At 40.9% G+C, this 16079-nt stretch overlaps 1 protein-coding gene across 1 annotated transcript in view; it reads left to right on the top strand.

Moving 5' to 3' along the window:
- The first annotated feature begins 607 nt into the window (after nucleotides 1–607).
- Nucleotides 608–16079, top strand: part of znf462 (zinc finger protein 462) — a 35880-nt gene continuing 20408 nt past the window's right edge. The window contains exons 1-4 of the mRNA XM_061733579.1: nucleotides 608–643; nucleotides 748–897; nucleotides 981–1222; nucleotides 1856–1977. Coding sequence (XP_061589563.1) covers nucleotides 608–643; nucleotides 748–897; nucleotides 981–1222; nucleotides 1856–1977 — 550 coding nt within the window. The remainder of the gene's footprint in view (nucleotides 644–747; nucleotides 898–980; nucleotides 1223–1855; nucleotides 1978–16079) is intronic.

The raw sequence follows: 16079 nt of genomic DNA, 5'->3' as shown, positions 1-16079 counted from the left end.
AAGGGAGAAAAGAAGGAAAGAAAGAAAGAAAGAAAGAAAGAAAGAAAGAAAGAAAGAAAGAAAGAAAGAAAGAAAGAAAGAAAGAAAGAAAGAAAGAAAGAAAGAAAGAAAGAAAGAAAGAAAGAAAGAAAGACAGAAAAAAGGATAAATTCCCATTGTTGACGTTTTTGTGTAACAAACATGGCGGATCTAATAGATTTATATTTAAAAAGCTGGAGTTGAATTGTTATTTTATTTTTTTTTAATCGTAATTTTTATCGTTATCGGGATAAATGCCAGAAATTATCATGATACATTTTTTTAGTCCATACCGCCCATCCCTAGTTGTGAATAATTTTTTTTTTTTTTTTTTTAATTTTTATTCATTCTCCTCCATCTATCTATCCATGTAACATGGTGGAGGTGTGGAGAAGAGAAGCAGCAACCACGATCAAAGTGAACTGCAGATAACCTCATGACGTAGCAGACATAGTATGCACGCCTATATAAAAATTGGCAGCGGCTTGCATGCGTCTGGTGCTCCCGAGCCGCGCATGCATGCATAAGGCTTTGCAGATCATCTGACTTCAGTCCTGATGAAGGATGAGCTTCTCAGGCGTAGACGTAGATGTCCATCCTGCCGATGCTCCCTCCTCGTCTCATCGTAAACTCTTGTGCACCCTCTGGTGCTTGCTAGTCTCCCAAACTTCTTTGTGTAGCCTGCTTTGCAGATTGTCTTCCTTGTCTGTGTGGTTGCTCATTATTCAGAGACAGACGGATCTCAGGTCATCTGCAGCTGCAGCAAAGGAGAAGCAGGAAAGATGGCGATCATCCATTAGACCGACCGGGCGCACGCATGAGACACTGGCAGGGCAACTTTCGGGAGGATCGAGGATCGAGGAGAAGCTTGAAACCATAGTGAGTTCTTTTTTTTTTTTCCTTCTTCTTCTTCCTCCTCGTTTCTCGAGCCCCGTGTGTGTCGTTTCGTGTGTTGGTTGCAGCCGTGGAGGCTTTGGTCGCTCATGCGTCTTGCGAGAACCTCGCCGGCGCTGGGGACGCGGTGTCGGGGAGAGCGCACCGGGGCGCACCGGGGGCGCACCAAAACCCCGGTGCGCGTCCTGGCCCTGATCGGGGCTCCAGACCGGGTCCTGGACCAAGGAAAAAAGAAAAAAACCCGAGGTCAACCAGGTCTTCTCAGCATTCTCACATTTGGTCTCCTGAGCCGCTCTGGTTTGTTGTCAAAGTGACACAAGGAAATGGACGCAGTAGTCGCAGCGGCAGGAGCGGCAGGAGCGGCGGCGGCTCCGGGTGCGGAGCTTTTTTTCGGCCCCGCTTGGGTCCGGGTCTGGGTCTGGGATTATGTATTTCCCCGGCGGTTCAGGAGACCAGTGCCCCCCCCCCCTCCTAACCCCCCCCTCTCCGGCCGTGGTTAGCTTCATGGAGGAGCCATTGCTCTGCTCTCTCTCTCCAACCAGACTCCATTAGAGACGGAGCTCCTATAATAACGCCCCCCCCCTTCTCTATTTTAAACGAGAAACCTTATCTTCTGGCGTTTTTAGGACGGAGAGAGGAGGGAGGGGGGGTTGCTAGATATCTACTTGGATTGAAATGTCAAAGTCCATCTTGGTTCTGTTGTTTTTTTTTTTAATTATTATTATTTTTTATTATAAGCAACCCTTTATTCCCATATCTGCCCCCATCTTGGTTCTGTTTTTTTTTTAATTATTATAATTTTTTATTATTAATCAAACCTTTATTCATCTTGGTTTTGTTGGTTTTTTTAAATTATTATTATTATTATTTATTATTAGTCAACCCTTATTCCCATATCTGCTCCCATTGCCCCCCCCCCATGGGTGCCTGTTTGCTGTCACAGGTATGTCATGAACCACCAGGGCTTTCACCATAAAATGGAGGAAGCAGGAGCAGATGTGTCTCCAAAGGCAGGAGCCCTGGAGCAAGGCAGCCCCAGCCAGACCCCCTCACACCAGAACAAAGGTTCTGCTATAAACAGAAAAAAAAAAAAAAAAAAAAAAAAATGCTGCCTGGCCCACCTCCTTTTTTTTTTTTTTGAAGAAGAAGTCCTTCAAAAAGTGAGCTCAGATCATTCGGTGGAGCTTTCCGAGGCTTTCACCTCCATGAACTTGCAGCTTTGATTTGGCGAGGATTGCTTTGCAAGGAATTTGCAGCTGACTCTTTCTTTTTTTTTTTTTTTTTTTTTGGTTAGGGGGGGTTGGTTGGAGGAGAAGAAGAAAAATGTTGTGATTGTTGATGGCTGAGGGACACGGGGAGGAGGCTACTAGAGGTTTCGATGCAGAATAGTGCAGTGGTTCTGCCATGCAGGTGGTTAATGTTCAACAAAGTGGTGTCAACACAACGCTCGTCTGTCTGTTGGGGCGTGCACACGCCTGCCGGGGCGTGCACGTGTGCTGGGGGCGTGCACGTCCATAGGGGGGGGGGTGAGGGGACGACGGCTGCAGACGGGTCCTTTATGGGAAGTTCTCAAGATGGTTCTCACACTGTTTCTGATGAGTCCTGCACCCTTTAGTGGGCTTGGATTTCAAAATAAAAGCCTCTGCTGGTGAAGATAGAAGTTTAAAAGTTATTTAGATGAATGGAAGAGGGGGTTGTTGTGAGTTATAATGCACGGCGTGTCCTCCTCCTGACTGAGGTGGCTTGCACACACATAATATCCTGAAGGTGTTCAGCCTGCCAGGAAAGTGAATGAGGTGTGTGCAACGCTCTGCATTTCTCCCGGGCCACTGTGTGAAATCTTGCTGACAACGAGGAGCCTGTGGGTTTGAAACGCTGTGCAGCGGCGGCGACAGCACCGGTAGCCGAGAAGAGCAATCAAAATGGTGGCAGCTCTCCTTCTCCTTCTCCCACACCCCCCTCCCACCCCCCCGGCGTGGCAGGGCAGACAGGTTCTCAAGGAGGAGCCGGATAGAGGACGACCCGGGCAGGAATCTGCTGCGGTCGACACATTTGTTCTGGCAGTTGATCCAGTCTGGTGGATGTTGTGCAGACGAGGAGACTGGAGGTGATCGGGACGGTTTGCTCGGCGGTGGAGGAGGAAGATCTCCACCTCCAGCCGCTGCAGCGACTTTCACAAGTCCTCAATACATTCTTTATCTGTTGTTGCTGCACAGGCAGGTGATCCGCGGCCCCAGACCCTCCGAGGCCCCCGGGGTCACGGGTCACCGCCACTGTTGTTGTCATTCGGTTTATTGCACTACAGTGGCGTCAATTCAGTCAAAGCTAAGGTACGGCAAGGTTACGAGTCACAGAACTTAACTAGAGTATCAATCAACACGTCCAGCAAATACTCATCACAGAAGTTTATGTAGTTTATCTGTGTGGTCAAGAAAATTGGAACTTTTTCAAATGCAGTCTCGCTCACTGCAAAAACTCAAAATCTTACCAGGAATATTTGTCTTATTTCTAGTTAAAATGTCTCATTTTTAGTCAAAAAATCTCATTACACTTAAAACAAGAGTCATTACCAGAAAAATAACTTGTTATTTGACCATTTTCACCTGTTTCAAGTACATTTTCACTTGAAATAAGTAGAAAAATCTGCCAGTGGGACAAGATTTATATTCTCATTTCAAGCAAAACAATCTTGTTCCACTGGCAGATTTTTCTACTTAATTTAAGTGAAAATCTACTTGAAACAGGTGAAAATGGTTGTTTTTGAGTCTTGTCTTAAATGTAATTAGATTTTTTTTTAAAAGAGACTAAAAATTAGACATTTTAACTAGAAATAAGACAAATATTCTTGTTAAGATTTTGCCTTATGTTCCTGGCAGAGCTCTCCGTTCTCGGAGTGCAGGTTAATTGTAGTTCCTAGAGTATCCAAATGTAGATTTGAGGTTTAGAGTTTTTGCAGTGTATAATAACTAGTGAAATCGATCATGTTGTTCTTATTTGCATTTGTAGTTATTCCATAAATGTATTTAAAAAAACAAACATTTACATTTAACCCTTGAAGCAAAGGTGTGCCTTACCTGCCATACCTTCATACCCAATTGACGCCCCTGTTGCACTAATATGAGGCAATATTCTCACAGTTTTGAAGCCTGATCAATTAATTAATCATCTACGAACTCACCCTTTTATTTTCAAACAACTGCTTTCCTTTTATTTGTATTTATTATAGAAATGAATGAAATCTTTGGATCAGAGACATTTAATCCCCCCACAGGAGAGGGCGGTCATGATTATCTGAAATGTCTTGAATCAATAAGGGATAATATCATCAAGGATTATCTAACGGTTTTTATTAATTGGATGAAAATATAACCGTAGATTTGCTTCTGAACTGAAACTAGATGCATCGTTAACACTTATCAACGACGCTCTGACAGACGAGCGTCTCACCAGACGACGTAAACGGACCGACGTGGAAGAAGCGAAGCTTCGCGTTCGTTGCTCGGAGACCTTTACACATACTCTATTACAGTAACAAGATAATCCAGCGGCGTATTTGATTAGCCCTGATGTCTTTTTGATACTAATAATTAGTCTGGCTCCGGTTGATGCAGCTTTGATTTCCATGGGACGGTACCAACGGGCAAAACTCTGGACGCAGGGGCGAAAATCCCGGGGGGGACAGGGGGGACAATTCCCCCCCATTAGTAAAGCTGTCCCCCCCTAGAATAATTTGAGACAGAATTAATATTTTTGGAACAATGCAGTAGTATTTAGTAGTGATGCACCAAAATGAAAATTTGTGGCCGAAACCGAAATCGAAAATAATAATAAACACTAAAATCTCATTACACTCATCACCAGAAAAATAACTTGTTATTTGACAATTTTCACCTGTTTCAAGTAAATTTTCACTTGAAATAAGTAGGAAAATCTGCCAGTGGGACAAGATTTATCTTATAAGCAAAACAATCTTGTTCCACTGGCAGATTTTTCTACTTATTTTAAGTGAAAATCTACTTGAAACAGGTGAAAATTGTTGTTTTTTTTTCCAGTGATGAGTCTTGTTTTAAGTGTAATGAGATTTTTTTTAACTAAAAATTAGACATTTTAACTAGAAATAAGACAAATATTCTTGTTAAGATTGTGGGTTTTTGCAGTGTATTATGTCAGATGTGCTGTATTATTGCACCTTCCACCTAATACCATTGTTTTGTATTGCTCTAAGAAAGCTCTTCTGCCTGTTTGCGAGATAGAGTTGAAAATGTCAAAATGCTGTATTAAAGGAAGGCTAAAACTTTTATTCCTTGTCCCCCCCTGGATTTATTCTCTAAAATGTTACTGTTTATTGTCCCCCCCAACTATGAAACGGGATTTTCGCCCCTGTCTGGACGCCAATTGGACCAGACTAGTCTCCCCGGTGAACGACTGTTGCAGTAAAAACCTGTTGATTCAGGTTATTAGCGGTGATATTAGCAGTTATCTTAGCGGTTCTTGGTGGTGATGGCGGCGTGATTCAGGGATTTTTATTAATTAATTTTGATGATGTTGCAAAGAAACTTGTGCATTTTCATTTTGTAGCAGCTTCTTATAGAGATGTACTATATCTTTTTAAGTTTGTTAGTAAAGTTACTTTTTTAAAGATTCATTCATTGTACAAAGTGAAGAAAATCAACATTTAAATGCCATTTTTAACAGAGTACTTTACATCGTTTGAATGTTATAATGCTTGAATTTGAATGCTACATGTCACCAATGTATAAAATACGCACAAAAAGACATAAAAGGACATAAAAATATTTCTGAAAAATGTCTCTTTTAATATGAGACCAACATTTTTTTACATTTTTCCTTAAACAACCTGTCGGAGTAGATTAAATGTTGAGTAATGATATAATAATAAGGAATTAAATCATTTCCTTTGTTTGTCACAATAAAAAAAATATTAAAAAATAAAAACACAGTCTGTTAGTAAAGTTACTTTTTTACAAATTCATTTATTGTACAAAGTGAAGAAAATCAACATTTAAAAGCCATTTTTAACAGAGTACTTTACATCGTTTGAATGCTACTGTTTCAGTCACAATATTAAACATCTTCACCCTTATTTAAGATGTTTAATTCTCACTAAATTGTCCTTATCTAGAGTTAAACTACGTAAGAGACAACACGCATTAATCCCAGAGTTCAGCTTTAAGGTGACAGAAGTGAACCATGGCAGGAAAAAATAAAATAAAATTACATAACAGGATTTTTGCAAAAAGGTATTTTAGGATAACGGAAATAAAGAAAAAAGAGACTGTTGCAGTAAAAACCTGTTGATTCAGGTTATTAGAGGTGATATTAGCAGTTATGTTAGTGGTTCTTGGTGGTGATGGCGGCGTGATTCAGGGATTTTTATTAATTAATTTTGATGATGTTGCAAAGAAACTTGTGCATTTTCATTTTGTAGCAGCTTCTTATAAGAGATGTACTATATCTTACAAAGTGTACAAAGTGAAGAAAATCAACATTTAAATGCCATTTTTAACAGAGTACTTTACATCGTTTGAATGCTACTGTTTCAGTCACAATATTAAAACATCTTCACCCTTATTTAAGATGTTTAATTCTCACTAAATCGTCCTTATCTAGTGTTAAACTACGTAAGAGACAACACGCATTAATCCCAGAGTTCAGCTTTAAGGTGACAGAAGTACGACGGAGTATTAGGGCCAATCTAAGACAAAAAAAAAGGAAATTACGAAACTAAAGTCATAATAATATGAGAATAAAGTCGTAAAATTACCAGAATAAAGTCATAGTGTTGTGAGAATAAAGTCGTAATATTACGAGAATAAAGTCGTAATATTTTGAGAATAAAGTCGTAATATTTTGAGAATAAAGTCGTAATATTAAATATATTATATATATATTATAAATATAATTTCACAAGTTGCTCAATGTTCCTCATTTTAACACAGGGAGAAGATGCTTTTCCTGTTAGAGTTCTCATAAATTAACACTTTATTCTCGTAATATTATGACTTTATTCTCATAAATTAACACTTTATTTTTGTAATGTTACGACTTTATTCTCGTAATATTACGACTTTATTCTCGTAATATTACGACTTTTTTCTCATTATATTATGACTTTATTCTCGTAATATTACGACTTTATTCTCGTAATATTACGACTTTATTCTCATTATATTATGACTTTATTCTCGTAATTTCCAATTTTTTTTTGTCTTAGTTTGGCCCTAATACTCTGTCGTACAGAAGTGAACCATGGCAGGAAAAAATAAAATAAAATTACATAACAGGATTTTTCAAAAAGGTATTTTAGGATAATAAAGAAAAAAGAGAAGGGGGGGGGGGCGTCTGTGATGGTTCGAATGCTGGAAGGAAGTGGTCGTGGAGCTCATCAGTCACCCCTCCGTCGTCGTCTTGTGCTCACACTCCCCTCCCGTCCTCCGTCGCTCCTTCACGCCGGTTGATGCACTTCTCCATTCTTCTCCACCTGGGGCGGCGGAGGAGGCCGGGGGAGACACACAAAAGCAAATTGAAATGCTCCAGTGAGTGCTTTCTTGACATGATGCATGGCTCATGAGATGCAGCCTGGCCTCGCTGCTGCACACGGATCCAAAGCCCTGGCCGTCACACGAAAAAAGGCCAAAGAAATCTTTACAGATTTCACTGATCTCCTTTTCTCTGCATCGTTATGCAACTGTGTAATAAAATGTGTTTTTAGATGATTATTTTGCATTTATTCAGCCTGTGTGAGGTTGCAGGTCTTTTAGAAAAAGGCTGAAGTGAGCTTTGTATCACGTCGGGGTTTGAGTGGAACAAGGAAGTGGCTCCGGAGGTGTCATTCCAGTTTCTGTTGTCAGTTGCCACGTTACACTGCTGCAGAACTGGTTCCTCCTCTTCAGCTTTCCACCAGAACATCAACTGTTGGAGATTGCCTTTCCCCCCTCCTGGAAAAAAAGAAAAAAGAAAAAGCTCACAGTTGTTTCTCCTTTCAACATGTGGGACTCGTTCTCCTGAAACTGAGGTGGATGGGACAGTTTGAGGTGGATCCAGGCAGGCCGAGTTCAGAGGAGGATTTTCACAGTGTGCAAAACTCCACCGGGCCCCAAAGCCGTCTCTGGTGGTGGGGAGAGAGAGAAAAAGGAAAAAAAAAAGCTCTGAATTCTTTGGAGACGCCCGTTCCTTGGGCGGTGTGGTGCCACCGGACAAGGCCTTCATTGAGCAGGAACAGGAGTGGTCTTGTAGACGGGATCCTCGGCCTCCGAAAGCAACAGCAACTGTCCGAGACGGTTAAATATTTAAGAGGTTGGAGAGAAGGTCTCGGTGGTAAGTTAATATTGATGGGGTGCTCTCATCTTTCTCGGACTCCGCTGCCTGAGCCGTCTGGAGAAGTTGGGTTGGACCAAAAGGAACCTTCTCAACCCGACTCTGAAAAGGTCGCGGACCGTTTTCCTCCCGTGTTTTTTGTTTTAAGAAAGCAGCGTTTTGAATGCCTCTTTATTAGGGCTGTTCGATTAATCTATTTTAAATCGTAATCGCGATTATGTAATTAGAACGATGTTAAAATGTGAAAATCGTAAAATCGATTTTTCACTTTTTTTTTTTTTAATTTTTAATTTTTAATTTATTTATTTTTTTGACCTTGTCTGCACACTAGGGCTGTTGGATTAATCGATTTTAAATCGTAATCGCGATTATGTAATTAGAACGATGTTAAAACGTGAAACTCGTAAAATCGATTTTTTTTTTTTTTTTTTTAATTGGAAATATAACTTACAGTATGTTTGCAAGTGCTGATTTGCTGATTTTTTTCAGAGATAAAACTTTATATTTTATTATATTTTTTAAAACTTTTTTTCAACTTATTTTACAAAGTTTGGCACTTTATTCATTCATTTTGGGGCAAATGTTCAATAAAAAAACAGCATATTTGAAATCATTTCTTTGCCTTTTGTCAATTCACAAAATAATCGTAATCGAAAATCGGATTTTGAGAGAAAAAAATCGAGATTTTATTTTTGGGCAAAATCGAACAGCCCTACTGCACACATATTAATGATTGATGGAAATACCTCTCAATACCTGCGACAAGTGCCCCATGGGAGAGGCTCTTTAGTGTAGGAGGGGGCGTTGTAACCATGGTGATATACTAACATGCCACCGGGCATCCCTCAAGCCAGATGCGTAGACCGGCTCGTGTTCCTTGCAAAAAACTTGCAAATGTGAACAGCAAATGTAATGACTGACATTACACACCTCTACCTCCTTCATGGGTTGCATTATTATTTAGCATGCAAAGACCCAGTTTAGTTTAATTAGAAAATGTCTTGTTTTATTTAATTGGAAATATAACTTACTGTATGTTTGCAAGTGCTGATTTGCTGATTTTTTTTTTCCAGAGATAAAACTTTATATTTTATTATATTTTTTAAAACTTTTTTTCGACTTATTTTACAGAGTTTTGAACTTTATTCATTCATTTTTGGTTTAATAAGAGCAAAGTTTGCACTTAAAGCCCAATGGGGCAGATGTTCAATAAAAAAACAGCATATTTGAAATCATTTCTTTGCCTTTTGTCAATTCACAAAATAATCGTAATCGAAAATCGGATTTTGAGAGAAAAAAAAAATCGAGATTTTATTTTTGGGCAAAATCGAACAGCCCTACTCTTTATTTATTTCCCTGCTTCTCTGTCCTCTCTTGGTTGCTCTGAAATCCTCCATCCTAGACGAGCTCAGATGTAACCTCACCCACCCTCTGTAACCGTAGTAACTGCCATGTCAGGCTTACAAGGAAGTCAGCATTGCAGTGTTTTCTGGCACTAGTCCACCGAGCAACCACATGCAAGAAAAACACCGCTGCCTTTTCCTCTTGTTTCTTCCTTCTACACTTTGATAACCAGAAGGATAGCAGTCGAGATGAGAAGGAAACATCTTGGTTCACGGCTGCTGCTCGCTTGAGTGAGTTGTCAGTGGAAAACGAGGTGGTCCACCTTCCAGAGCCGACCTTGAAGTTGGTTTCGGTGCTCCCAGACATGGTTTCTGAGGTAATATAGCATTTATTCGAGGCAGCGGCGGATTGATTTAGCTCAGGAAATGGTTTCCTAGGAGAGATGAACTTCAAGGCTGCGTGGAATGTGATGTTTCCTGGAGTAATTGTCCTTGTGTGGAAAAACACTTCCTGGTTTCTCTCCAAGATCTGTCCTTCACTCGCCCCGAGTCCTCGCTCGCTGGTGTTTATTTAGCCTACGAACCTGTGTGTCTCTTTTTTTTTTTTTTTTTGTTTGGGAGCAGTGAGTCAGCTGATGTCTGTGTTCGGTTCAGACTTGTGAGCGTCCGACTTCTGTTTGACTTTCAGCTTAAGGGTAGGAAAGCTTTGGAGGAAACCAAGTGCATGTACCAGTTCCTACCCTTTTGTAACTGTGAGATGGGACGTTTAGTCGTCCATAGGGCTGGGCGATATGGCCCAAAAGTCATATCTGGATATTTTCTAGCTGAATGGCGATACTCGATATATATCGATATTTTTTCTGTGCCATAATTGGGGTTTCCCCCAAAGCATTATAGCATAGCATCTCTGTTAGCATCTCTGTTAGCTTCATTTTTTTCTGAGGCAAACCCTTAAAAAAACAGTCAGTTTTAATACAAAGCCTCGTGCCAAATGTCACACAGGTTCCTTTATTAACAGAGGTCTGCACAATATCAAAATGTATAAAACAAATGAAATAAAAATAAACTGCCTGCATATATAGAATAAAAATGCTTCTTGAATAAAATAAAACAAATATCCCTTTCCTGCATAACAATTAAATTAAAATACAATGTGCAATTAATACAATGTAGACAGTAACAGGCAGACTTTTTGTGCAAATAACAAAACATTTGTGCAAATCTCAAATAAAACATTCAAGTCAATTTGTCACAAAATAAGCTATATCAAAATCACAAAAAAAAAAATGTAAAAAAAAAATGTTTTTTTTTTTTTTTTTTAAATCGATATAAACGATATTGTCTCGTACCATATCGTGTTTGAAAATATATCGATATATATTAAAATCTCGATATATCGCCCAGCCCTAGTCGTCCACCTTCATGGTTTTCCTCACAAGATGATTGACAGCCAGGTTTAGATGCTGGACTCATTGGTAGCCATCTTTGCTTGTGAACGAACCTCCACACATCTCACTTCTGCTTTTTTTCTGATGCGACACTCTGCAGAGGAACCGACAGGAGGGGAAGCTTGCTCTCTCAGGTCTGCTCTCTTAGAAAAAAAACCCCTAAACACTTCCATCTGTGTAACAAGATAGCCGAGGGGAGCAGCTCCACTCCGCTGAAGCAGGACAAGTCGAAAGACCTCGAGGAGCACAAAATGGTGGACGGCCATGCTTGCTTCGAGATACTCGGGCGTGATTGGCTGCGTCTTCTTTGGCCACGCTGGGGCCGGCTCTGTGAAATGGAGTCCTCTGTGTGGAGCGTTTGGCCCAGCCTCAGCTCTGATGCAGAAGATAATTCTGTCATCCCCGAGAGGGAGAGGCGAGAGAGGAGCCAAGTAAGGTGACTACGCTGAAAGAAGGCTGAGACTTTTCAAAGGTCTCCAGCTCAAAACTGCCTCAAACTCTGATCTCCATTTGCATTCCTGCAGAAAATGATCAGCCACGCTAAAAGGGGTTGTGATCATTTTGTAAACAGAATGAGGGGAGTGATATAAAAGAGTAATTCATGATCCGACCTTCACACCCGTTTGGTCTCTTTGTGGAAATCTCAGTCTTGAAGGTCACGTAAAAATATCCCTGAAGCCCGGAGATCTTTAAGGTCCGTCCTGCATCACAGTTTTGAATGTTTTTATCTTCTCCGCGGTGGGTTTTCACCATGACAACCTGAAGACCAGGAGGAAGGTGACCATTAACGTCAGCCTCCCCGTAATCTGCTTGGTCATTATCGTCTGGCGCAGAAAGAGGCCAGACGTTTCCACCGAGGGCTCTCTGTGCTGCAGCCGATCCCCCTTTTCAGGAGGAACAATCTGAGCACAAAGGCTACCCTTGCGGCAAGGTTACGTGCACCAAGATGGCCAGCTTCTTTCCTTTTTTCCTTTTTTTTTTTGTTGTTTTGTCTCAATGCATCTTCACAGAGTTGTATGTCTTCAACCTGAGCAAAGACACGTCTCGGGTTGTGCAGAGGAGAACTTAAAAGAGCAGTGATCTGACTGCATAGGTGATGTCAGGTAACCATCTGTCACAGAGAAACAGGTTGACAAAGGTGTCGTCTGACCTTGCAGTGCAGATTAATGAGAATTTATCGTCTCCTTCTGGGATGAGCTAAAGCTTTCCGACCAGGAATCAGCCCCCTTTTCCCCTAACATCTCTCTGTTTCTGACGATGCGAGGTCTCGCTTGATGGCTTCAGTCTGCAAAATACAGCCAGGTCCAAAGATCAAAATGTCCTCCATTACAGAGGTGGCAGATGTTCACGTTGTGTAACGCGTTCGCCGGCCGGACGAAGCCCGGCTGCTGCTGCTGCAGAGTAACTCCGTTTTAGGAGAAACCCACTCAGCTTATTAGGGAGGCAGGAAAAGGTTTGCGTGGTCTTTTGTCTCCTCCAGCCTAGAACGCTGGAAGGGTTTGCTGGAGCCTGCTGCCATGAGTCGCTCCTTTTTTCACGCCCTGTGAATGTGACACTGGTGAAGGTCAGGCGACCGACAGATCAGCAAAGCTCGCTGGACTGCGGCGTCTGAAAGGCTCTGCACCTGTATTTATGGGTCCTCGGGGACAAGCCGGGATCAGTGAAGCTGGTCTCCAGAACAATCGCAGAAAATTCCTCCAGCAAAAAGGTCTGCTGTTGGTTTAAACCACTGGTTCCCAACCTTTTTTCCTTGCAGCCCCCCCTACTTGTGTCTAAGACCAGCCAGGCCCCCCGACCCGTACGTACTAGCACCAAAATAGTCAAAATAGACCAAAAATGAACCTGAATTATGTTTTTTTGATACATTTTTCTTTGGTTTACTCTGTATACATATGACTTTGTTTTTCTCCAATGTCACCAATGTATAAAATACGCACAAAAGGACATAAAAGGACATACAAATATTTCTGAAAAATGTCTCTTTTAACATTTTTTTTACATTTTTCCTTAAACAACCTGTCGGAGTAGATTAAATGTTGAGTAATGATATAATAATAATGAATGAAATCATTTCCTGTGTTTGTCACCAGTGTATAAAAAACACAAAAAATATTCAAGACATTCATAAATTATTCCTAACAATGTCTTATGACGCAAATATAATTTTTACAACTGCATAATTTCAAAGCAGAAAAATCTTTTTCTACTTATTTCAAGTGAAAATCTACTTGAAACAGGTGAAAATTGTTGTTTTTTCCAGTGATGACTCTTGTTTTAAGTCTGAGATTTTTTTTTTTTTTACTAAAATGAGACATTTTAACTAGAAATAAGACAAATATTCTTTTTAAGATTTTGAGTTTTTTTGATACATTTGTCTTTGGTTTTACTTTGTATACATATGACTTTGTTTTTCTCCAATGTCACCAATGTATAAAATACGCACAAAAGGACATAAAACATTTTCTGAAAAATGTCTCTTTTAATATGAGACCAACATTTTTCCTTTAACAACCTGTCGGAGTAGATTAAATGTTGAGTAATGATATCATAATAAGGAATTAAATAATTTCCTGTGTTTGTCACCAGTGTAAAAAAAACACAAAAATATTCAAGATATTCATAAATTATTCCTAAAAATGTCTTATGAATGACTCATTCGCAAATATAATTTTTACAACTGCATAATTTCAAAGCAGACAAAGTTTCGCGCCCCCAGAGATCTCTGCCCGGACCCCAGGGGGGGGAGGACCCCAGGTTGGGAGACACTGGTTTAAACCACAAAAATGTTTTATTTTTTTCCCATTTTGATCAAAAAGACTGACTTTTATTGGAATAAAAATCATTAAAACTGATTCAGATTAGATCAAATAAAACCTAAATTGTAGAAAACATGGTGACATCAAGGAAGAAATGGTGCGATGAAGACCGGATCTAGATCAGGTCATCCGTCTGTGATGGATGGTCATATTAAGCAGAAGCTCTAAAGGAAAAACCACCAGGAGGCCAACAGCAAAAGCTAAAAATAACTGAAGGGCTATAGAGTAGAGTCTGTGCACAACATGCTCTTAGCAAGAGTTTTATGTGCTCTGCACACGTCTGAGCTCTTGGGGCCAAACGGCTGAGAGACGTCTCCTAAACTTGAGAGAGACTTCTCACGAGGGCGGTTTTATGGTTTTATTTCCACGGCAGGAAGTAGAGCTCTGATGAAATCAAGGTAGACTGTTTTGACCTCGATTTCCAAGTAGAGAGGAACCGCAGATAGAGCGTGGGTCAAGACCTTTTAACTGCACAGCTGTTGAGGTGGCGGGGAAGGAAAATGGTCACGTACACGTTGGGGGGGGGGTCTACTCGAGAACATTGTTATGCCTGGAAAAGCAGTTTTACATTAATTACAAGAGAAACCTGGTTGATTTGACGTCTTAGCTGGATATCTGAGGTGAAGCAGTGAAGGATGTCTCCAGTCCAGGCTTTGTTTGGCGGGTAAAGGCTGACCTAGTTTGGGTTTTTTTCATGCCATATGTGTCCTGGACCAGATTTGTTGCCAGATTAATGCCAGCATTTGTATTTAGGTGTAGTTTGGGGCTGTCCACAGTAGGAATGGGCGGTTTGGACTAAGAAATGTATCACGATAATTTCTGGCATTTATCCCGATAATGATAGAAAAAATACCAATTCAACTCCACCTTTTCAACTATAAATCTATCTCGCTCTCAGATCTGCCATGTTTGTTACACAAAAACGTCATCAACGGGAATTTATCCTTCTTTCTTTCTTTCTTTCTTTCTTTCTTTCTTTCTTTCTTTCTTTCTTTCTTTCTTTCTTTCTTTCTTTCTTTCTTTCTTTCTTTCTTTCTTCCTTCCTTCCTTCCTTCCTTCCTTCCTTCCTTCCTTCCTTCCTTCCTTCCTTCCTTCCTTCCTTCCTTCCTTCATTCCTTCCTTCCTTCCTTCCTTCCTTCCTTCCTTCCTTCCTTCCTTCCTTCCTTCCTTCCTTCCTTCTTTTTTTCCTTCCTTCCTTCCTTCCTTCCTTCCTTCCTTCCTTCCTTCTTTTTTCCTCCTGCTCTTTCCTTCCTTCCTTCCTTCCTTCCTTCCTTCCTTCCTTCCTTCCTTCCTTCCTTCCTTCCTTCCTTCCTTCCTTCCTTCCTTCCTTCCTTCCTTCTGCTCTCTCCTTCCTTCCTTCCTTCCTTCCTTCCTTCCTTCCTTCCTTCCTTCCTTCCTTCCTTCCTTCCTTCCTTCCTTCCTTCCTTCCTTCCTTCCTCCTGCTCTCTCCTTCCTTCCTTCCTTCCTTCCTTCCTTCCTTCCTTCCTTCCTTCCTCCTGCTCTCTCCTTCCTTCCTTCCTTCCTTCATTCCTTCCTTCCTTCCTCCTGCTCTTTCCTTCCTTCCTTCCTTCCTTCCTTCCTTCCTTCCTTCCTTCCTTCCTTCCTTCCTTCTTTTTTTCCTTGCTTCCTTCCTTCCTTCCTTCTTTTTTCCTCCTGCTCTTTCCTTCCTTCCTTCCTTCCTTCCTTCCTTCCTTCCTTCCTTCCTTCCTTCCTTCTGCTCTCTCCTTCCTTCCTTCCTTCATTCCTTCCTTCCTTCCTTCCTTCCTTCCTTCCTTCCTTCCTTCCTTCCTTCCTTCCTTCCTTCCTTCCTTCCTTCCTTCCTCCTGCTCTCTCCTTCCTTCCTTCCTTCCTTCCTTCCTTCCTTCCTTCCTTCCTTCCTTCCTTCCTTCCTTCCTTCCTTCCTTCCTTCCTTCCTTCCTTCCTTCCTTCCTTCCTCCTGCTCTTTCCTTCCTTCCTTCCTTCCTTCCTTCCTTCCTTCCTTCCTTCCTTCCTTCCTTCCTTCCTTCCTTCCTTCCTTCCTTCCTTCCTTCCTTCCTTCCTTCCTTCACGTACGTTGTGGATTTAACGCAGAACCATAAATCAGCTTTACACTAAAACTTTATCAAAGGGAATTTATCGTTTTTAAAAAGATGACAAATTCTTATCGTGAGGAATTTTTTTGACGGTTTATCGTGAACGGTAAAATATCCCCCATTCCTAGTCCAGAGGTGGTCAGCTCAAAT

This window comes from Cololabis saira, chromosome 11 (assembly GCF_033807715.1).
Source record: "Cololabis saira isolate AMF1-May2022 chromosome 11, fColSai1.1, whole genome shotgun sequence".
Classification (NCBI taxonomy): Eukaryota; Metazoa; Chordata; class Actinopteri; order Beloniformes; family Belonidae; genus Cololabis; species Cololabis saira.
This window is presented reverse-complemented; position numbering and strand designations above follow the sequence as displayed.